The sequence below is a fragment of the Furipterus horrens genome, unplaced genomic scaffold, assembly GCF_987537825.1.
Source record: "Furipterus horrens unplaced genomic scaffold, mFurHor1.1.pri manual_scaffold_13, whole genome shotgun sequence".
Lineage (NCBI taxonomy): Eukaryota > Metazoa > Chordata > Mammalia > Chiroptera > Furipteridae > Furipterus > Furipterus horrens.
Genome location: NW_028327183.1, coordinates 20,274,376 through 20,297,852, shown reverse-complemented (window position 1 = coordinate 20,297,852; position 23,477 = coordinate 20,274,376). Strand labels below are relative to the sequence as shown.

General features: G+C 40.3%; 1 protein-coding gene across 2 annotated transcripts; it reads right to left on the bottom strand.

The window, feature by feature from the left end:
• Window positions 1–1,042: 1,042 nt before the first annotated feature.
• ZFP1 (ZFP1 zinc finger protein) lies at window positions 1,043–23,466 on the bottom strand. Of its 2 annotated transcripts, XM_090259766.1 has the most exons (4): window positions 23,311–23,325; window positions 16,379–16,435; window positions 4,736–4,862; window positions 1,043–3,095 (listed from the first exon to the last, which is right to left on the bottom strand). In XM_090259766.1, the coding sequence occupies exons 2-4, from the start codon at window positions 16,391–16,393 to the stop codon at window positions 2,017–2,019; spliced, it is 1,221 nt and encodes a 406-aa protein (XP_090115892.1). In that variant the 5' UTR covers window positions 16,394–16,435; window positions 23,311–23,325; the 3' UTR covers window positions 1,043–2,016. The 2 variants fall into 2 exon arrangements, with proteins under 2 accessions (XP_090115892.1, XP_090115893.1); XM_090259767.1 differs by lacking the exon at window positions 4,736–4,862 and having other exon boundaries at window positions 23,311–23,466.
• Between the last annotated feature and the right edge of the window lie 11 nt (window positions 23,467–23,477).

Sequence of the window (23,477 nt, the reverse complement as noted above, 5' to 3'; positions counted from 1 at the left end):
TGAAAAATTTTCACTAGGCTTAATGGCAATTATATTTTTTACTTCTAAGTCTATTCTCCAGGCCCATAAAGTCATGTACAAATACACGCACACATGATTCTTAGGTCTTTATTTTACAAAATTTGTGTATATTCTCTCTTGTATTGCTTTCCTCATCTGACCTGGAGGTGTTGCTCCTCCATATTCTTTTCTGCAGAATACCATCAACCACGGTATGTTTTTACTGCAGTTTATTCAATCACTCCCTTACTGATGGTCATTTACATTGTTTCCTTTTATCCCTACCAAAAAATACAACATACACTGGTAAACATAATCTTAAGTACTGGCACTTTATTTTTCTCTTAGGGATAGGTTCCCAGAAATGAGACTGCTGGGTTGAAGAGTACGTATGTTCTTAACGTTAAAAGACAGAGTCACAATGACTGCCAAGGAGGTGTCACAATCTGCATTCTAACAGTAGAGTATGAAATTCACCTTCCCCTCTGCTTCCTTTGTTAGCAGATCAAATGAGACAACCTAAAGACTTATTGGACTATGGCTGTTCTAGTAAATTTGTTCAGAAAGTCACTCTCATTCATATATAGTTACAGCATGTCAATGATCTTCAAAAATTAATTTAAAAAAGCCAGTTCACGGTTGTCATTTACAGTTCTAAGGCGTGGTTTGTGATTGGCAGGAAAAGGAGGAAAATGTGAATCTGAAATCAAGCCTAAAATGGCGTATCTTTGAGTTATGAAAAGAAAGATAAATTTTTGTAGGCCAAAGATATATGGAGAGATCACTGAACAGGGCTAATTTATTAAGGTGTTTGTGAAACTTTAAAGTAAAGGTATAAATTATACTAAGTCAGATTCCAAAGGGAAATGCTTTCGGTTGATGATAGTGAAACTCAAGGAAGTAGAAACGCCTCTCCTAAACAGAAAACTGCAAAAACTTATTCCTGAAGTGAATTATGCACATGGAAATTTCTAAAAGCAATAAGACATGTGATTGTTTCTTAAAATAAATTATTTTTCCTTTAGAGTCTCGAACGTAACATTTGTGCACTACATATACACCCTACCATTTTTTACAAGATAATTCATAAAATATTAAGAGAAACTAGGGAAACATATAAAAATTCAGGTGGTTACTGGATTATACAACATTTTGGTAACTGACATGCATTGGTATGTAAATACCCGAGTAAAAAAACAGCATGATGGATGTGGATGTCCTCTAGCCCATTTTTATTCTGTGGTTCATACTGAGCAATACAGCCCACAGCTGCCTCCTCCCTAATTATGTCATATTTGCATATTTATGTAAGTAATGCTCCTAGAAAATCTTCAAGTCCAGAAGCAGGTTAAAACTTCAATACTGTCTTCTGTTAATTAAGAAGCAGCTCAAGAGCAATGATCATACCAACTTATATAAGCAAGCAAGCAGTAGGAGAAAACATGTTACATGCTACTTTAAATCTGTTCCATAGTTCATTTGGAATGCTTACTGAGTTGTAAAGCTGCTAAAAAAACACATGTGATATTTAATATGGAAAATCTTGTTTGATGTGTCTTAATTATTAGAGGACAAGATTTCAAATTTCCAGTGACTGTGTCAAATTTTAGATCACATGTGTTTATCTAAAATATATTTCTGTGTGTGTTTTTTTTTGTGTGTGTGGCATAATCACACACACAACCACTAAAGTCCTAGGTATTGTCTGTAGCTCTTTTCTGCTGCTTCCCAGAATATTTCATTCTTGAATAATTCACATGAGATTTTAAAAAGCTCAATGTAATACGGTTAAGTATGTCTATTTACAATTAGATATATATTGATATGTATTCTTTAGTTGAGTATCATATCTAATATTCAGCACATTTATTCTTAGGGGACCCTATTTTTACACATTTTGAGTCAACAAATGGTATCTCAGTATGAATTCCCATGCTCCTCAGTACTTTAGGAGGCTTCCGCCCGCTGGAAGGGTTCTGGTGGAAGGGTTTTGCACAGTCCAACCGGGCTGCAACCTCAGGGTTTGTCACCTATATGAACTCTTAGATGGACACTGAGTCGGGACTTCCTGCTGAAGGCCTTCCCACACTGAGAACACTCATACGGTTTCTCCCCCGTGTGGATTCGCAAGTGCAACCTGAGAGTGGACCGCTGGCTGAATGTTTTGCCACATTCCGTACACTCATAGGGTTTCTCCCCTGTATGAGTTCTCATATGTATAATGAGCTGTGAGTTCTGGATGAAGGATTTCCCACATTCGCTGCATTCATAACGCTTCTCCCCTGTGTGAATTTTCTGATGTATAATGAGGTTGGACTTCTTGAAGAAGGTTTTTGCACATTCATTACACTCATAGGGTCGCTCCCCTGTATGAATTCTCTGGTGTGTAGTAAGTTCAAACTTCTGAGCAAATGTCTTGCCGCATTCACTGCATTCATATGGCTTCTTCTCCATATGTGCTCTCTGGTGTACAATGAGGTTTGACTGGTGGGTGAAAGCTTTTCCACATTCAAGACATTCAAAGGGTTTCTCGCCGGTATGAATTCTCTGATGTTTAATGAGGTTTGCCTTATGGGAGAAGGTTTTCTTACATACATTACATTCATAAGGTTTTTCTCCAGTGTGTATTCTCTTATGACTTACAAGGAGTGACTTAAAGGAGAAAGTCTTGTCACAGTAATTGCAAATGAAAGGCTGTACCAAATTTCTAATTTTCTGATGTTTAAAAATGGCTTCTTTATGGCCAAAGGCTTTTCCACTTTTGTTATATTCAATGTATTCCATCCCAGGATGGGCTTTCTCTTGCTTTAGGTAGAGAAGTGCTTTTCCAAATCCATCATACTCATCAGCTTGCTTCCTTACATAGCTATCACTGTTAAGTAAGTCCGAGCTATATTTCAAAGTTTTTTCATATAAGTCAAATTTATAGGGTACTTGTCTCAAAGAAACAAAGTCTGTGCTCAGATTGAATGATTTTCCAAAGAGATCACGTCTTTCCTCAATTGGGGTTTGGTTCTTAAAGATTATAAACGGCCTCGCCTGCTCCTCAGGGTCGCTGTGCTCCCTCTCCATCTGGTCATCAGCCTTCCACACCTCTAGGAAAGAGCACACAAAATGCACTTTGTGAACCCTGTCACTATAATGTGATGCCTCCTCAAACGTTCCATTGTAGGGCTGCCTTTTTAGTTGGGGACCCAGTCTTCCAGTATTAAAGTCCCCAGTGCAGATTTTCCTAGCTCTTAAACTGTGAAAGATAAAGGGGAAAAAAAACTGGAAGCTGACAAGGAACACAGAAGAATGACCTTAAAAGGGGGGGTGAAGTGAAATAACACAGGGCAGCCAACAGGAAGCACAGGATGTGGGAAGGTGGCAATTACAGGGACGAAGGAGATGTGCAGTGTCCCCAAGGACACTGGACAGCTGGCCCAGAGACTGAGAAAATAAGCCCATGAAGATAGTAAAGGAAAAGACAGAGGCAGACCTGAGTTGAGCAATCCAAACTGTGACTCTGAATTATTGTGGTCGGCCCAGCACCCCGTCTCCGTGCTTCTAGGCTCTCACACCGCCCCCTCCGCTCATCTGCACCAAGTAACGTCCTGCGGGCAGCAGCCCTCAGTTTTGCAGACACAATCCCACTGCAGGGCGCCAAGCCTCTCAAGCAGTGATTGCCAACCGGTGTGCTGCACAAACTCTTAAAACAGGCAGTACCTGAAAGCATTAAGCAGGGGCACCGACCTTAGACTGTCAAATAAAAGTGACTAACAGCCAACGAAGCAGTAGCTATCCTGGGTGAATGAATCAAAATTATCCCTATTTTTTGGTCAGATCGACAAAATATATATTTTTTGGCGTGCTGCAGAAGTTTAGTAATTAGTTCACGTGTGCCACGGGATGAAAAAGGTTGAAAATCACTGCTTTAAAGTAAGACTTTTGTAAATGAATTGCAAGATCAAGAAACTCATGTATTCTGTAGGAAATATAAAATTGATCTGACGATCCCAGACGCTTCTGATAGTTGGTGCTACTGCTGGTTTCACTGCGTTTTCCTATTTCTTCCCCAAACCAACCTGGTCCCTACTTTTATCTGAAGGCATACTAAGGATCAAATTACCCAGCCTCCTCCCAGGCCTTGAATCACCTTTACCTTCCTCTGTGCATTACTGGTCACCGCTCTTGTGACCCTGCTACCATCTGTGTCCAGGATCACGATGAAAAAGCCCACGTCCCCTGAGGCCACTGCACCAACTACCCTGAGCTAAACTAGGAAATGTTCCGACACCTGAGGTCTACCGGCCATCTGCGTGCGGCCATCTCTAAAGGTTTCGGGACTTGAAACACAAAGTCCTAAAAACCTTTCATAGACACCAGCTCATTCATGATCCTTAGAAGGTTACTTCCAGTGGCTTCTGATTCTCCCTCCCTCCCTCCCCCCGCCCCTCACTCTACAGCGTCCCAGAAAGTTCTCAACCAGCAATTCTAACTTTGCAGGTCACAACTCTTGTTGCTACAACTGAAAAATCATAGCTGGTTTGATAATATCAGAGAACTTGCTAACAGAACACAGCTCCTAACTGCTTGGTTGTTGGAACCTGAGGGTCTTCACTATCTCTCAGCTTTAACACCTGAAGCTTGAGGCCTAAACCATGTAGTTATTTAGAAGCTCATAACTTCTGGTAACTGAGAAGCACATAACACTACTAGGTGAACACGGGGTTCCCCTGAAGGCTGTCCTTACCCACTGACAGTAAGTTGCTGTAATTCTCCAGCATCACGTCCATGTACAATATCCTCTGAGACGGGTCCAACTGCTCCCACTCCTCCTGGGTGAAGTCCACAGTCACATCCGTGAATGAGACTGATTCCTGAAATGGCACATTGCTATTCATTCTGGAATGATGAGCACTTGGTGATACAGAAAGGATACATGAAAAGTTATTCTTATCACATTGCTGTAAGAGTCATTCACCATAAAAATTTACACACGACACCAACTGTACATTTTCACTCTGTTTTGTCAACTCTTTGTATAATGGTGAGAGCTTGTATTCAGATTCCCCTCTATCTCTGGCACCGCTGCATGTGGCATGTTATCTAAGATTATAAAGCACGTGTCTCCTCTAAAGATGTACGCAGGGACAAGTGCTGTAGTAATGTCAGCGTGCAGCAGCTAAGGTAGCCAGTGCGGTGCTGGTGCTTACCTAGGTACTGTTGTCGTGGTACCAAACAAGACAGTATTAAAGAATAAGGTCAACTTGTTTTGATATGATTTATAAGAAATATATTTGGTCTCTGTCCATAGTTCCTGGCTCACAAGTGCCTGCAAACCCCTAGAATTACCTAAGAATTGAGAGTAATAAAGGATTTTGTTGTGTAATAAAGGATTTTGTTGTGTAATAAAGGATTTTGTTGTGTATGTTAATGAGGTGACTTTTGAAAGTTATGTAAGGCAGCACACCTGCCCCTGTGATTAGAGGCTGGAACTTACAGTCCTACTCTGTGACCCATGAGGAGAGGCGAGGGGCTGGAGGGTGACAAATGCCATGGTAAACGATGTAACCAATCACCATTACCTAATAAAGACTCCCCACAAATCCAAAAGGACAGGGCTCCAGGGGACCTCTGGTTGGTGGGTGCAGGTGTGGGCGACGGCACCCGGAGAGCATGTGGACACCCCGCTCCAGTGCGTAGACTGCACTCCCTCGATCCCCCTCTCCAACTGCTCTCGGCGCTGTCTCGCCCCTAACCCTGCCCCTACCGCCCTCACCAGCCTCCATCTCTGATCCTCTCTCAGTCCTCTCCCTCACCCCCCTCCATCTGTGTCTGGTCTCCTCTCTACTCCTCCCGGTCCTGTGTCTCCCCTCTCTCTGCCCCCTCTCTCCCCTTCCCAGCCCCCTCACCCCTCTCTCTCATGCCTTGTCCTTCTCCTCTCTCCTCTGTTACCTCTCACTCCCCTGTCCCTCTCTCCTCCCTCCCTCTGCTGGCCTCTCACACCTCAGTCCCGGCGACTCCCTAGTAACCCTCACACACTCTTTCTTCCTCCCTCCGTCCGGTCTCCTGTTTCAAACGCCTCCCTTTCGCGCTCCCTCTCCCTCTCTTCTATCCGCTCTACTCTCTCACTCAGTCCCCTCGTTCTCAGTCCTCTCACTCTGCCCTCACTCCCCTCTCCTCCTCACTCCTCATGCTCCTCTCACGGCCCCCTCCCTCCCTTTCTCCTCTCACGCTCCCCTTCCTCTCTCTCTCTCTCCTGTCTCTCCTCTCTCACTTTCACTCCCTCTCTGTGCTCCTCCTGGTAACCTCCCCAAACTGACCCCCTCCCCCAACATCTTTCCTCTTCAGCTGAAGGGGATGGTGTCTCCATTTTGACAAGTTACTCAGTTTTCTTGAGTCTCTCTCATCTATACAGGAGGTATACATGTTATTAAACTTTAACTTGTATTTCTCCTGCTAATCTGTCTCATGTCAATTTGATTATTAGACCAGCCAGAAAAACCTAGAAGAACGGAGAAATTTTCACTCCCCAACTACTAAAAGTGTGAAACTATTGTTGAGACCAATCCAGCTTTTGGAACCTGACAAGTTCAAACAAAAGCCTACAAACCTGAGTGAACATGCCCTGGGAGATGTTTTCGTACAATATGATGATGGACTGGACAGTTATTAATAACTCAGTGGGATTCAAAATAATGTGCTAATATATTTTGACCTTTATGATTGTTTTACTATAAGAGAATGTGTTTGAAGATCAGGGGCAGACTGTGATATTGTGATTTATAGGAAATAAATGCTTGGTCATTCAGATGATCAAAGCGTGTTTCTCATATGTATCTGATTTTTATTCACAGTTCCTGGCTCACAGCTTCCAAAACCCCTGGACTTTCCTGAGAAAAAGAGAGCGACAAAGATGTGTTATGTTAATAAGGTGACATATGGAAAGCACCTAAGGATGGGGGTTGATTACCAGGAGACCCAACCTTGTGATTAGAGGGTTGGAACTTTCCGTCCCACTCCGTGACCTCTGCAAAGAAGAGATGGTCGGTCAGTGGATTCAGAGGACTGGGCTGGTGGACACTGAGCCGCTCCTCAGACCGTGGCACCTGGGAGAGGGCATGGAAGCTCTGGACCCTTTCCCCAAACTTTGCCCCGTGAACCTCTCCCATCTGCCTGTGCCTGAGATATATCCTTTTACACTAAACTGGTGATCTACTAAGTAAAATGTTTCTCTGAGTTCTGTGAGCTGCTCTAGAAAAATAATTGGACCCAAGGAGGTGTTCTGGGAACCTATGTTTCATAGCCAATCAGAAGCACTCTAATTCATAGCCAGTTGGTTAGAAGCACTGGTAACAACCCAGGCTTTTGACTGGCAACTGAAGTTGGGGGTTGGGTAGCAGTCTTATAGGACTGACCCCTTAGCCTATGGAATCTGATTCTGGGCAGAGAGTGTCAGAATTGAGCTGAATTCTCAGACATCCTATTGGTGTCTGGGAAGTGGGTCTAGGAACGCTTTTCAGCTTTGAATATTTAAAGGCAAAAGATGGACTTCCAATTATAAGACATATTAGGCATAAAGATCTGCCTACCATACCCAAGTCATAAAAATGACAGAAAAGCGAAATAAACAAGCAGGACTACATCATATTAAAAAGCTTTTGCTCAGCAAAGGCAACCAATAAAATAAGACAACTGAGCAAAGCATTTATGTGGTAAGGGGTTAATATCCAAATTCTATAAAGAACTCATATAACTGAGTCACAGAAAACCAAACACCCAACTAAAGAGGAGAGGATCTGAACAGACACTTTTCAAAAGACATACAGAGAGCCAACAGGTACATGAAAGATGTTCAGTATCTCCACTCAGGGAATGCAAATCAAAACCACAATAATTCTCAATTCACATGTTAGAACACCTGTTATAAAAAGGAAAAGAGGTAAGTGTTGGCAAGGATATGGAGAAAAGAATGTGCACTGTTGGGGGGAACGTCAATTGTACAACCACTACTGAAACTAGCATGAAAGTTCCTCAAAAAATTATGAATAGAGCTACCATGTGATCTGGCAATTCAACTTCTGGGTATTGAACTAAAGAAAATAACACTACTCAAAAAGATATATGCACCATCGTGTTCAATGCAGCATGATCTACACTATCCAAGATATGGAAACAGCCTAAGCGTCCATCAATGGATGAATGGATAAACAAGATGAAATATAAGTACACAATGGAATATTATTCGTGTAATCATATGGAACTTCATTTCTTTAACATGACCTTTTCTCCTTTCTGTTTGATTCAAGCTGGCCTTGTCCAGCACCCTGACTCACCTGGCTCTTCCTCCCTTGCACAACAACTCCCTTAATTATTAAGCCCTCAGGAGAGTAAGGTTCTGGTTGGTATCAAATAATCTTAGAGACAAAGCCTGGGGTCTGTTGACTCCAAAGACAGTTTCATCAAACTAGAGATAACATCTAGGCATCAGCTCTGCTTCACCTGCAGACCCAGAAAAGCGGTGAAACCAGACTGAGCAACGCCATGACTGACACCAGGGCCAGATGCACAGATCAATGACCTCCTATTCGAGTGCTGACCAGTGAATAAGAGTCCTTGCTTCTGATCATGACCCTACCTTCCTTACTCACCATGTTTTGTGACTTTACCCCATATAACCCATCCCCTGGCAGCCACTGAGAAGCCAGGTCTTTACCATTAGCTCACCTGTCTCCAGGTGGCCACTTCCTGAAAATAAACCCTTACTTTTTCTTTTAATTGAACCTACTGGGGTGACATTGGTTAATAAAATTATATCAGTTTCAGGGATACAATTCTATAATACAACATCTGTATATTGTATTGTGTGTTCACCACCCCAAGTCAAGCCTCCTTCCATCACCATTTATCCCCCCTCTACCCTCTCCTGCCTGCCCCCACCCCCATTTCCCTCTGGTAATGACCATACTGATGTCTGTCTGTGAGGTTGTTCTTTTTTCTTAATCCCTTAACTTTCACCGAGCCTCACTACTACCTCCTCTTTGACAGTTATGAGTCTATTTCTATTTTGTTTATTTTGTTCATTAGATTCCACATGTAAGTGAAATCACTTGGTAGGTCTGTCTTTCACTGGTTTATTTCCGTTAACATAATGCTTTCCAGTTCCACCCACGCTGCTGCGTGGAATACTACTAAACCCTTCCTTTCTTTGCTGCATACCCGTGTTCGTGTCTTACTGGGCTTTGATGCGCGCAGGCATATGGATGCCTTTAGAAACATTCAGCGATAAAAAAGTAGAGCCTGCCACTTGAGACAACATGGATGGATCTTGAAGGCATTATGCTGTGACATAAGTCTGAGAGGGAAAGACAAATACCATATTACCTCACTTATATGTGAAATCAAACAAATTGAGCTCATAGATACAGAGAACAGATTGGTGGTTGTGAATGGGAGGGTGATGGCAGGGAGTTAAAAGGTACAAACTTCCTGTTATAAGATAAATATGTCATGGGGATGTACAATGTGTAGCGTGACAGTTATAGTTAATAACACTATTGCATTAATGAAAGCTGCTAAGAGTAAATCTTAAATATTCTCATCATGAGAAAAAAAAACCTTGGTGATGGATGTTAACTAGACTTATTGTGGTTTCATATGTACAAACAGCAAATCATCATGTACATATGAAACTAATGTTATATGTCAATTACATCTTGGTTTAAAAAATAAAAATTTAAGTCAATATAAAATTATGTTCACAGCACCATTTTACATAAAAGCCCAAAACAACTGTTCATCAATGGATTAATTTCTTGAATATTAAAACAACTGAGTAATATAAAGCACTGAAAATGAACTAATTCCAGCCACACAGGGAAAATTTCAAAAGGGCTTCTAGAATGCTGGCTAATTTCTATTTCTTAGCCTAAATGGTGGCTACATAGGTTTGTGTGTGCATATATCTATATAAAATAAATTACATGTACATTTTAAAGTCTTCTACATATGATACTTTATCCCCATGGAACAAAAGAAATCCTGAAGCACATAAATATGAAAAGAAAACCAAGCATTTGATCAAAACCAGAAAGAAGTTATAAGGAAAAAATACCGAAGACCCCTCGATAACTTCCAAAACCATCTGCATCCACTTTGCCACATGATAAGTACTTTGGCATCGCTGTCCGACCAACAAGGGTATCAACCTGTGGTCCATCACTGAGGCTCGATTCACAATGACTCAGAAATGACTCTGCCATCAAATATAAAAATACTTTTTCTCAGAATGCTGTTTTCCACACTCTATACAAAGAACTGCTCCAAAAATTGTTAATAAAACACAATTCTGATACAGTAGCCTTAAATAAGATGTCAGAACTTATGGCCAGCATGGAGGCCTAGAGAGAGATGCTGTGTCTCCCTCCACAATTAAGAAGGAATACAACTACCTCAAAACTAGAGACAACCAGAAGTTCTAGAAATTCGAACCACATAGAAGTCCAACAAACAAGATATAAAGAAGAAATACTCATCCAGACAGGTAAGAGGGGCGGAGAGGACACGGTGTGGTGGCAGCAGTGGCAGGCTGGTGGAAAGTGCAGTCCCATGTTTTAAAAAGTCAGGAGGGACACCTGAGGAGCGCTCCCAGCACCAGGCCAGACTGCCCAGCTCACGGTCCCAGCACCGGGGAAAACAGACCCTCATTGCTTCTGACTGTACAAACCAGTGGGGGGTGGGACAGAGGAAGAAACTGCCAGTCTCTCAGCAGAGTCTGCTTGTTTAAAGGGCCCCCATGGTCCTAGAACGTCTGCAGACCCACCCACTCTGGGAATGACAGCCAGGGCAACAGCTAGAGAGGTGCCAGACCCATATGAAAGTGGGAGAAGTACCTGGAACAGGGGCAAGTGCTGAGCAAGTGACATTGTTCCCTCTCAGACCCCTCCTCCACATACAGTGCCAAAACGTGGTGAAATGGGTCACCCTGTACTGACAAATACCTAAGGCTTTTCCCCTTACAACATAACAGGTGTGACAGCTCTACCTAAGACACAGAGGCAAACAAACACAGGAGCCAAGTTAAGGAGACAGAAAAGTATGACCCAAAAGGGGGAACGGATCAAGGTTCCAGTGGGAGAACTAAGCGACAAGGAGATAGCCAACCTAACAAAATAGGAAATAGCCAACCTAACAGATGCGGAGTTCAAAACACTGGTGATAAAGATGCCCACAGACTTCACAGATATCCTTAAGTATGGCAAATGCGTAAGGGAAGAAGTGAAAGCTATGCTAAATGAAATGAAGGAAAATCCACAAAAAAACAGTGGTGAAGGGAAGGAAACCAGGTTTCAAATCAATGATCTGGAACATAAGGAAGAAAAAGAACAGTCAACCAGTACAGAATGAGGAAATAAGAATTGAAAAAAATGAAGAGAGGCTCAGGAATCTCTGGGAAAACTTTAAAGGTGCCAACATCCAAATCATAGGGGTGCCAGAAGGAGAAGAGGAAGAATAAGAAATATAAAACTTATGTTAGAAAATAATGAAGAAAAATACCCAAATTTGGCAAAGGAAATAGACATACAAGTCCAGGAAGCACAGAGAGTCCCAAACAAGTTAGACCCAAAAAGGACCACACCAAGACACATCATAATTAAAATACCAAAGGTTAAAGATAAAGAGAAAATCGTAAAAGCAGCAAGAGAAAAGCAGAGAGTTACCTACAAATGTGGTGCTTATAAGACTTTCAGCTAATTTCTCTAAAGAAACTTTGCAGGCAAGAAGGGACTGAGAGTTGTGGCAGAGAGAAAGTATTGTTTGAGAGGAAAATATAAATTGTGATTAACTTTAAACATTTAAGTAAGCATTAGAAGAGTAAAATAAACCTTTAAAAGGATTGAAATAGCTTCTAACAAACCAGTAGAAAAATAAAAGTGGGTCAAAAAACTCAGTAATCAAAATAAAATGAAATAAATATAAGAGATTAAGACCTTCAGAAGTTTATTTTTTTAAAAAACCCATACTTTTTACAAGAGGTAAACTCAAAGCCTAAAAATAAAAGGCACAGAAAAGCTTGCAGAAAAATATTAATAATTGGTTAAAACAGAATTCCAAATATACACACATACCGTAACCACTAAATTTAATAAATTCTACTTAATGCCCACAAAAATCTTTAAAAAGGGGATCTGATATACCCACACCAAATTTTTAATATTGGCTATGCCTGGGGCGAAGAGACTGGCTTTAATGATCAAGAACATTTTAGCACTGAGTGAGGTGACCTAATATCAAGAGCAGCAGTACGATAGAGAGGGCAGATCCACAACAGAGAGAAAGAGAGAATAGAAATTTATGTACAAATTGTTTGACACAAAGAGAAAAACTTCCATGCACATAATATGTGGAAGCAAATAAGATGTTACGTATTGACTACTAGGTGGTGTAACAGGTTGATAGTTATTAGGTTGAGCCATACTGAAATTGATGATATTCAACTGTTTTGACACACAAAACGAGCAACTTTATACAGCTCGACCTAATATGCTTTTGTGTTTCTCGACCTAATATGCTTTTGTGTTTCTGTGCATTTCCATACTTCACAAAATCAAACATAAAAAGTAAAAAACAAAATGTATCTTACTAACGATCAGACAACAAGAAAGAAAAAAGCAAACCACCAAAAAATTTTAGAACACTGAGTACAAAGAGAAAAGCCTACAGGTTTTGGGAGAGAATTGAAGAGGTCACGTTCTGATATGTAGATAGGCCTTTGGACTCCTTGATAACACTAAAAAGCTATGACTTCAGAATTCTAAGGAAAAACAACAATAAAAGCTGAACAAAATTTCACCTCAGATCTTCAGACCAGTTTCTAATATGCATAGGTGGAAATCAAGCCTCCAGAATGACTACCAAAGAGCAGCAGTTTTGTTCTGCCAAGTAGTTAAATAACTGGCAGGAACAAACTTACCATTCTTTAGAGGAGGGTATGTATCATACAACAAGTCCAACACACAAAAATTACTAGACATGTAAAAAAGCAAAAGACAAAATATCAACAGATTAAGCAGCTCAAAAGAATGCTATTGGCCATGTATTAGATTAGCACACGAAGACTTCAGGTTAACTGTAATGTGTAAAAGAATACAGAGAAAAAGATAGGCAATGTGAATGAAAATATGAGAACAGTTCAACAAAGAACCAGAATCTACAAAAAGGAAGCAAATGTATATTCTAGAACTGTAAAATGTAGTAAATGAAATTAAAAGCTCATTGTGTAAACTTAATAGCAGACTGGACACAACAGAAGACAAGAATTGTGAACTCAAATACAGTTTGATCAAAAGATATCCAAACTGAAGCACAGAGAAAAAAAATGGGGGAAAAACATAAGATGTGAAACTTGGTAAAAAAATCTAATGTATTATTGCTTAGAAAGCTGAAAGAAAAAAAACAAAGAAAAGGATAATGTGTAGATGTGTAGTTCCAGAAGAGGAGATTTAAAAATGGGATGGGAATAACACAGTATTCCCTCACTTATCACGGGTATTACATTCTAGACCCCCCGCGATAGGTGAAAATCCGCGAAGAACCTTACATTTATTTTAGTATTTATATATTTTTTAAGGCTTTATAAACCCTTCCCACACACTTATAAACAGCTCCCAGTCCCTTATCAACCTTATAGCGAAAAATCCGCGATAATTAAATATAATATTTTTAAAAATCCCGCAATACAGTGAGGCCGCGAGAAGTGAACCGCGATATAGAGAGGGACTGCTGTATTTGAAAAAATAATAACTGATAATTTCTCAAATTTGATAAAAGACATTGACCATAAATCTAAAAAACTCAAAAAAGCCCAAGCAGAATAAATACAAAGATACATCATATTCAAATTGCTAAATGCCAGAGAAAAAGATACCTTAAAAGTAGCCAGAAGAAAAAAATGTGTTCCCTTCAGGGAATAAGAATAAAAATGAAGACTTACTTCTTAACAAACACCACAGGAGTGAGGCAAAAGCAGAATGCCATCTTTAAAATATTGAAAGAAAAAACAAACCCAAGAATTCTATAACCAGGGAAAATATTTTTCAAAATGAAGGAAAAATAAAAGCACAGATAAAAGCTGCAAGAATTCACTGATATATACTGTATAACATTCTTGAATTGTACTGAGGTGGTACGATATTACTTCAAGGTGATAGTAAAGTATATAAACTGTAATCCTTAGAGAATCCACTTTAAAAAAAAAATAAAAGAAAGATATACACAAAGGAAAAGGGCACACAGATGGATTCAAAAACAAATAGCAAGTGATGTTTTGTTGAGTCATACACTTGAAACCTGTATGGTTTTGTGAACCAGGGTCACCCTAATAAGTTCAATAAAATAAATTAAATTTTAAAAAGAACCCCTGGCTGGTGTGGTTCAGTGGGTTGAGCACCAGCCTGTGAACCAAAAGGTCGCTGGTTCAATTCCTGGTCAGGGCACATGCTTGACTTGCCAGCCAGGTCCCTAGTTGGGGGTGTGGAGAGGCAACCGATCAATGTTTCTCTTGCACACTGATGTTTCGCTCCCTCTTTCTCCCTTTCTTCCCCTCTCTGAAAATAAATAAATAAAATCTTAAAAAAACAAAACAAAAAGGGGGCAAGGACCTTAACAGACACCTCACCCAAGAAGATATACAGATGGAAAACAAACCCTTGTACATGGTGTTTATATAACGCTTTATTCACAATTTCCAAAACTTTGAAGCAACCAAGATGCCCTTCAAGAGGTTATGGATAAAATAAATGGTGGTACATCCGTATAATGAACTATGTGTATGATTCTGTGCTAAACAGAAATGAGTTATCAAGCCATGGAAAGACATGGAGGAATCTTAAACGTATATTTCTAAGTGAAAGAAACCAATCTGAAAAGACTACATACTGTATGACTTGAACTCTATGACATTCTGGAAAAGCATAACAATGGAGGCAGTAAAAAGAACAGTGGGAGAGTCGTGTGACTGCTGGCTGTGTGTAGGTGTGCGAGCCCCCAGCATGGGCCAGGACGTTTGTCTTGGTGGAAATGGACACTATGCAGACCCTCTGGGGCAATTTGAGAGGAAGCTCAATGACTCCATTGCCAAGGAGCTGAAAAAGAAGTCTGCTACAAGGTGCTGGGCCCATGGGGTCACGGGTAAGCCAGGCAACAGAGGGCCCAGCCCTACCCACCCGTGTGCTGCAGGCCTGGCCTTGGGCAAGCAGCTTATCTCAAGACTCGGGTTCTTCATTTTTACAGGGTAATTCTTAACCCATATGGATGTTGGAAGAAATTAAAAAGAGAAACTGGGCTTGGAAAAGGCCCTTGTAACTTCAAAGTGCTAGACTGCACACCTTCCTAATTACTTTGCCATCTTCGGTAAGCATTTATCTACTCAGGGCTTCAGTTTCCACTTGTAAAATAGAAATAATAATTGCTGTCCAAAAAATAGAAGTGATTACCACAGGCTCAAGGAAAGGGAGGGACGAATTAATAGACAGAGCGCAGGGGATTTTAGGGTGGAGAAACTATTCTGTGGGATATTATAATGGTGGATACATGGCATTATGTATTTGTGAAAACGCACAGAATGTACACCACCAACAGTGAATCCACTGTAATCTATGGACTTTAGGTAAAATATCAATATTGACTCAAATTATAACAGGAATACCATATTAATGTAAGATGTTAATAAGAGAAACTGTGTGCGTACATAGGGAGTATATGGGAATCTGTGCTTTCCACTCAGATTTTCTATAAACCCAAAACGGCTCAAAAAAATGAAGTCTATTAATTGAAAACAAAACATATATAAACAGAACAGTATGATTAATACGCTATCTTATAATAACCTGTACTTGTACTTTATAAATATGTACAAATAAACTCTGGAAAGCTACTCAAGAAAGTAATAACAATGATATTTGTGGAGGTTAGAGGAGAATTTAAATACACACCAAATGTTTACTGAGTTCTCTGCATCATGTTATCTGATTAGAAAAATAAAACACACATAATAAGATCCTGCAGTTTGCACTGAAGAATGCTATATGAAATAACCACAGACAAATTGAGAATGCTTTTAACTTGGGTTGTTTCTGCAGATGCTGTCCAAAACACAATCTAAATGCAGGTCCATAAAATTGATTCAGACCTAATGCTAGACAACCAAGAAAATGGTATTCATAACCCATGTAAGGCACTTAATTAACCTGGTTTGCTTTTCAGCTGCTGGTATTGATCAGTAATATTTACTGTGTATTTCTTGAGTTTTACTCATTTATACTTCAGTTTCATATTCTAGATCCTTATAAGCTTCCTCAAATGTACTGAAAAAACAAAATTGGAAATAACTCACCTGGGATTTGTTCATTTTCTGCAGCTTTTACGTAAAGGCACAGATATGAAAGCAGACCTGGAATAAAGCAAAAAGGAAGGTACTGTTATTAAAGATCTGACCTGCCTCAGAACTCCTAGAAATCCCTGCACATCACCTAGGAAAAAAACACCTCCTGGGATAGTTACTTTGCCTCTTCAAAAGGAGCAGAAAGGATCATACTGGCATCCCTCACCTTCAATAAAATATTATGAGACACCCGAAAAGGCATGAGTAAGACGAGCCACTATCAAGAGAAAAAGCAATCAACAGAAGCCTCAACTAATGAAAAATATCAGATGGGGATTTAAAATAACTACAATTGATATATTAAAGGCTTTAATGGGAAGGATGAACAACATGAGTAAATAGGGAATTTCAGAAGAGATGGAAACACAAGAAAAAAATCAGATGGAAATGCTAAGAAAAGAAAGTAAAGTACAACAGTGAAGTTGAAAAAATACCTTCAACAGGCTCATTATTAAACTCAACAAAGCTAAGGAAATTTTCAGGAAATCTGAATATAGGTCAAAAGAAATGACCCAAACTGAAATACAATGAGAAAGTGGATGGAAAACAAACAACAAACAAATATCCAAGAGCTCTGGCACAATATCAAATGATCTAAGAAACATGTCATTGGAATACCAAAAGGATGGCCTGGCCAAAAAGTTCAGTTGGTTAGTGTTGTCCAGATATGCCAACGTTGTGGGTTCAATCCCTGGTCAGTACACATACAAGAAGCAACCAATGAATGCATAAATAAGTGGAACAAGAAATCAATATTTCTCTCTCTCCCCCAAGATTTTTTTAAAAAGAGGAAAAAATGGGACAAATATTTCAACACATAATGGCCAAGACTTTTCCAGAAATAATGAATAATATCAAAGCACAGATCCAAGAAGTTCAGAAACTTTATCCAAAGAGGCTAAAGCCCAAAATGCAAAACAAAGATACATGTGAACACATCATAGTCAAATCACTGAAAACCGAAGTCAAAGGGAAAGTCTTGAAAGCAGCCAGAGGAAAAAAACATATTCTATATGGAGGAAGAAATAATCACAGCAAACATCTCATCAGAAAATACACGTATACAAGTCAGAGACAATGTACTGACACCTTTCAAGTACCTTTAAAAAGAAAAACAAAAAAAACCCTATCAACCCAGAATTCTATACCCAGCAAATATATCTTTCAAAATAAAAAATAAAAACCTTTTCAAACAAAAGTAGAATTCATTACCATAGACCTTGTACTATAAGAAATATTTAGAGGGACTTCCGGTCAAGATGGTGGCATTGGTAAACACGGCTCACCTCTTTACACAACCACATCAAAATTACAACTAAAATATAGAACAATCGCCATTCAGAACCATCAGATATCTAGTTGAATGCAAGCGTGACAACTACAGAATTAAAGAAACTACATCCATCCAGACTGGGAGCAGGGGCAGAGACACGGAAAAGGCTGGTCCCACATCCACATGTGGTGGGTAGAAATTCAGGAGGGACGTCTCAGGAGCAAGGAGTCCCAGCCCCATACCAGGCTCCCTAGCCCAGGGTTCCAGCACCAGGAAGATAAGTACCCATAATTTCTGGTTGCAAAAACCAATGGAGATTAAATCGGTGGAAGAAACTTCTGGGATCCCAAGCAGTTCCCCTTAAAGAACCTACACACAAACTTACTCAGACTCACTCCTCCTGAGCTCCAGCACCAGGGTAGCAGTTTGAAAGGCACCAGCAGCAAACTGGAAGGAATGGAAGTGCTGGCATCAAAGGAGGAGCTGGAGGACAGCTTTCTCCCAGACTGATAAGCAGTCAGATGCCATTGTCCCTTTTCTGAGCTCTCCCCGCAAAGGGTCACAGAACCCGCAGGCAGGTGCTAAATCTGAGATTCTGTCAACCTGGCTAACACTGTTTGCCCTACCCTGGAGATTTTCTGAGACTCCGTCCCACCCAAACTGTTAACCGTGACTTTTCCATATGAATGGCTGGTCTTGGCTCAGGCTTCATAACTTCCTAAATTCTCTCAAACAAGCAACAGCTGGCCTCAGTGAGCACCCAGCCCCTGTACCTCTTCTAAGTGGCCCCAGGCCTGCCATTAGCAGCAGCCAGCCTAGACTCACAGATTGGCTTCACCTGGGAATCTCCAAGCTGAGCACAAATAGCAGCCATCTCAGACTGCTCTATAGCTCAGGCAGCATGGCCGGAGCAAAACACAAGTGGTGGCTGAACTTGGCCTGCACCACCTGGGAAACACCAGTCCTCTGCACCCAGTGGACAGCTATAGGTCATGTCAGAGCACCACCATCCTGCCCCAGCACAGCTGATCCTCCACAGAGAGCAGAGGCTGGTGGTCCAGTGGTCACAGCCAGTCCTTGCAGGTGACTGGTTTGAGTAAATCCCTCCCATTGACCTGCCAACAGCAACCAAGGCTCAACTACAAGAGGAGGATGTACTCAGCTCACAGAGGGTGATAGGGGAGGCTGTGCACTGGACCCAACAGGACACCTACTACATTAGGCCATGCTGCTAAGACAGGAAGTCACAGTAGCCCAACTTAATACACAGAAGCAAATACAGGGAGGCTGCCAAAACTAGGAGACAAAGAAACATGGGTCAAATGAAAAAACAGATCAAAATTCCAGAAAAAGAACTAAAAAAAATGGAGATAAACAATCTATCAGATGCAGAGTTCAAAATACTGGTTATAAGGATGCTCAAAGAACTTAGTGAAGACCTCAACAGTGTAAAACAGATTCAGTCAAAAATGAAGAATACACTAATTGAAATCAAGAAAAATTTACAGGGAAATAAAAGTAGGGAGGATGAAGCCAAGAATCAAATCAATGATTTGGAACATAAGGAAGCAAAAAACCACCAATCAGAACAAGAAGAAAAAAGAATCCAAAAAAAGTTAAGCAGCCTCTGGGACAACTTTAAGAGGTCCAACATGTGCACTGCAGGGAGACCAGAAGGAGAAGAGAAAGAGCAAGAAATTGGAAATCTATTTGGAAAAAAATAATGAAAGAAAACTTCCCTACTTTGGTGATGGATATAGACATGCAAGTCCAGGAAGCAGAGAGTCCGACACAAGATGGATTCAAAGAGGCCCAGTCCAAGACACATTATAATTAAAATGCCATAGGTTAAAGAGAGAAACTTAAAAGCAGCAAGAGAAAAGTTAGTTACCTACAGGGGAGTTCCCATAAGACTATCAGCTGATTTCTCAAAAGAAACTTTGCAGGTTATAAGGGACTGGCAAGAAATATTCAGTTGTGAAAAGTGGGGATCTACAGCCAAGATTACTCAACCCAGTAAAGCTATCATTAGAATTAAAGGTCACATAAAGAGCTTCCCAGACAAGAAAAAACTATAAGAGTTCAATCATCACCAAACCATTATGATATGAAATGTTAAAGGGGCTTATTTAAGAAAAAGAAGATCAAAACTATGAACAATAAAATGGCAATAAATATATATCTATCAATAATTGAATCTAAAAAACAAACTAAGCAAACAAAAAGAGAGACAGAATCATGGATATGGAAAGTATTCTGATGGCTGCCAGATGGGAGGGGGGTGTGGGGGAATGGGTGAAGAGGTGAGGGAATTAAGACGTATGAATAAGTAGTTACCAAATAGCTATGGGGATGTGAAGTATGGTATAGGAAATGAAGTAGCCAAAGAACTTATACACATGACCCATGGACAGGAACAATGGTATGGGAATTGCCTGAGAGAGTTAGGGGTGCTGGGTGGAGGTGTGCTGAGGGGGTAAAATTAGGACAACTGTAATAGCATAATCAATAAAATGTAATTTTTAAAAAATAAATATTTAAATAAGTTCTTCAAACAGAAGGAATATGATACCCGACAGAAACCTGGATCTATACAAAGGAATAAAGACCTCCAGGATGGTTGAAAATAAAGATAAATAATAGCACAAAATGTGAGGTAATGAAATTTGAAGTACACTGTCCTAAGGATCTTACATTACACAGCATATTGTTTAAAGGTCCACTTGGATTAACTCAATATGTTTACTGTAAACTCTAGGGCAACCACAAAAATTTTTTTAGAAGACATATAAATGATAAGCCAACAGTGAGAAAAAAAAAATGTAATCATTAAAAGTACTTTAAAAAAATCCAAAAGTAGTCAGAAAAAGAGGAAAATAGGGAAAGGTAGAAAAAAACTAGCAAGATGGTAGATTTTAATCCAGCCACATCAATAACTGGTATAAACATTACCAATTAAATGACAAGAGATTGTCAAATTGGATTAAAAAGAGCAATACCAAACTATGTGCTGTATATAAGCAGTCTTTTTAAAATATAAAAACATAGCTAGGTCAAAAGTAAAGGGATGAAAAAAGATATACCTTGCAAACACTAATCAAAAGAAAGCAGAGTGATTATATAACTACCAGAGAGAGTAAATTTCAGAGGGAATATTAACAGGGATAAAGAGTGATAATTCATAATAGTAAATGCGTCAAATCACCAAGAAGACATAACAATCCTAAATATATCGGTACCTAAGAAAAGAACTTCAAGATACAAGAGGCAATGATAGAAAAAGGAAAAAGAGATAAATCCGTAATTATAGTTGGAGACTTCAATACTCTTTTCACAGTCCTAGAACACACAGAAAGCCACTAAGGATACAAAAGAATTGAATCACAATATCAACTACCCTGACCCGTTTAGTATTTCTATAAAAACCCACCAGCAACAGCACAATAGTCATTAAAGTACATATGAAACATTCACCAAAATAAATCATATTCTTGACCATAAAACAAATGCCAATAAATGTTAAAGAACTGAAATTTGAGAGCATATTCTTTGAAAAACAGAATTAAAGTAGAAATCAATAATAGAAAGAGATCTGGAAAATCCCCGAATATCTGGAAATTAAACAACAGAATTCTAAATAACCAATGGAAGTAAATTATACCCAAAGCAAGCATAAGAAAGGAAACAGTAAAGGTAAGAGAAAAAAATCAATGACACTGAAAACCGAAAAATAGAGAAATTCAATGAAACCAAAAGCTGGTTACTTTCAAAGGTTAATATCGACAACCCTCTAGCCAAACTGTCCAAGGAAAAAATGAGAACACAAATAACAAATATCAAGAATGATCGAGGAGACATTACAACAGACACTACAGACATTTAAAAGTTATTCTTTAACAATAAAGATAGGTAACCATTAGCTACACTAAGGAAAAAAAGGACAAATCTCAAATATACAAAATTAAAAAGTGGGAAATATCAAATACAAGAGAAAAAAGATAAAATAATGGAAAAATCCCATCTTCGACAGCAGTAAAATACTACATAAAGTTAAAGAAAATGCAATTGTTTTATGAAGATTATAAAATCTGCTGGTGTGAAGCAAAACAAAAAAGGACATGAACAAATGGGAAGGCCTATAGTAAGAGCGAACATCATAAAGGTGTACATTCCCAATTTAATGTAACCATTAATGGGATCACAATAAGAGTACCAGCAAATTAAAAAATATATACCATTCTTAAGTACCACTGGGAAATATCAGAAAACTTGTATTGGGTTGGCCAAAAAGTCCATTTAGTTTTTTCCGTAAAAGAAAAGACGCATTTTTCATTTTCAACAATAATTTCATTGATTTGGATATTCTGAGTATGTTGGCTGTCTCCCCCTATTAGCCTCTGGTGGGTATAGGCCAGGGGTGCTGTTAAACATCTTCCAATGCATTGGACAGCCCCACAGCAAAGAATTATTTGGCCAAAAGCCAAGAAACTTCACAAACCACTTCTGACACATTCCATTGGTCACAGCACCTTCTCCATACACTGCACAAATTTTTTGTTTCGAGTTTTTAACCTTTCTTAAAATAATAAAGCATAATACACCGAAAATATTACGTATGTTCTTCTATCTTCAACATTAAAATGGCTGCACAAAAATTCACAAATTTTGATGTTTTTTTTTTTAAATGCATGCTGATATGACAGACGTCACAATACAACCTAACAAAATTGTTTCGAATTAAGTTAAAGACAGCTAAGCACTACTAGAGCCATCTTAAGGAAAAAAACTAAACGAAATTTTCGGTCAACCCAATATAATCTCAAAGTGTGCAGTGAAGCCTTTGCCTGCCACAAAAAAAAAGAGCAGTAAATTCAACTGGAGAAATTCAAAACGCCTGCATGGCAAAAACTACCACTGAGCAACGTCAAAAGGCAAACGAAAACATACTTGCCATTCATATAACATAAAGTACCAGCTGCCTGCGTGACCTGGGCAAATCACCTTTCTGAGCGTCGGTTTTTCCTTATCTTGAAACTGCAATACCAGTGAAGTCCCAGGATAGGTGTGAGGACTACGCGAACACTTAACAGAAAAGGCTCTTGCAAAGAGGTCGGAACTCTTATTCATTCGGAACGCCGTGTGGATCAGAAAACTTGCTGGGCCTTTCAATTCTCCCTCCACCCAGCGAGGCCCGAGGACGCAGCACGCGGCATCCAAGTGCGGCCAGGTGTGTCCGGCCCCGCCCCGGGCCTCGCCCGGCACTTGCCCGGCCTAGTAAAGCGGGCTCCCGGACGGACTTCCGGAATCTCTCCAGCCCAGCCGGACCCTCGCCGCCAGTAGGAAGCACTACTCCGGACAAAGGGAGGAAGGCGAGACTCGCAGACGCCCTCCCACTCCGCCGTCCCCGCCCTCTCCCGTCCAGCCCGGCGGGCCCCCCCAACACCACGCCGAGGATAGCGCCGGGTGGCCCCCGGACGCCGCCCCGAGGGTCACCGCCTCCAACGAGTCGCTGAAGTTTGGGATGCTACCCAGAGCGGGCACCAGCACATCCTTCATCTCCTTCCACTCTGCCCCCCAGCCTCGCGGGGCTGCCTGGCAGTCCCCCTCATACCTAGAGGGGCAGTCTCCGCTCGTGGCTCAGTGTCAGGCACTGTCACAGCGTTGGGCAGCGAGGACGCACGTAAACCGGGGTCCTGTAACCCACTAGCGGCTGGACGTGGGGGAAGGGCGGCCACCGGCAAGCTCACCGCCGTGCACATGCGCAGATGTAGTGGCTGC

Excerpts from the sequence above, each read along its gene's own strand:
- ZFP1 (XM_090259767.1), bottom strand. The coding sequence starts at position 23,458 with ATGTGCACGGCGGTGAGCTTGCCGGTGGCCGCCCTTCCCCCACGTCCA. Across the intron at positions 16,436-23,310 it reads AGCGGAGACTGCCCCTCTAG|GTCTGCTTTCATATCTGTGC; the intron begins GTATGAGGGGGA and ends GCTTTATTCCAG. Across the intron at positions 3,096-16,378 it reads AGAAAATGAACAAATCCCAG|AGGTGTGGAAGGCTGATGAC; the intron begins GTGAGTTATTTC and ends GCTCTTTCCTAG.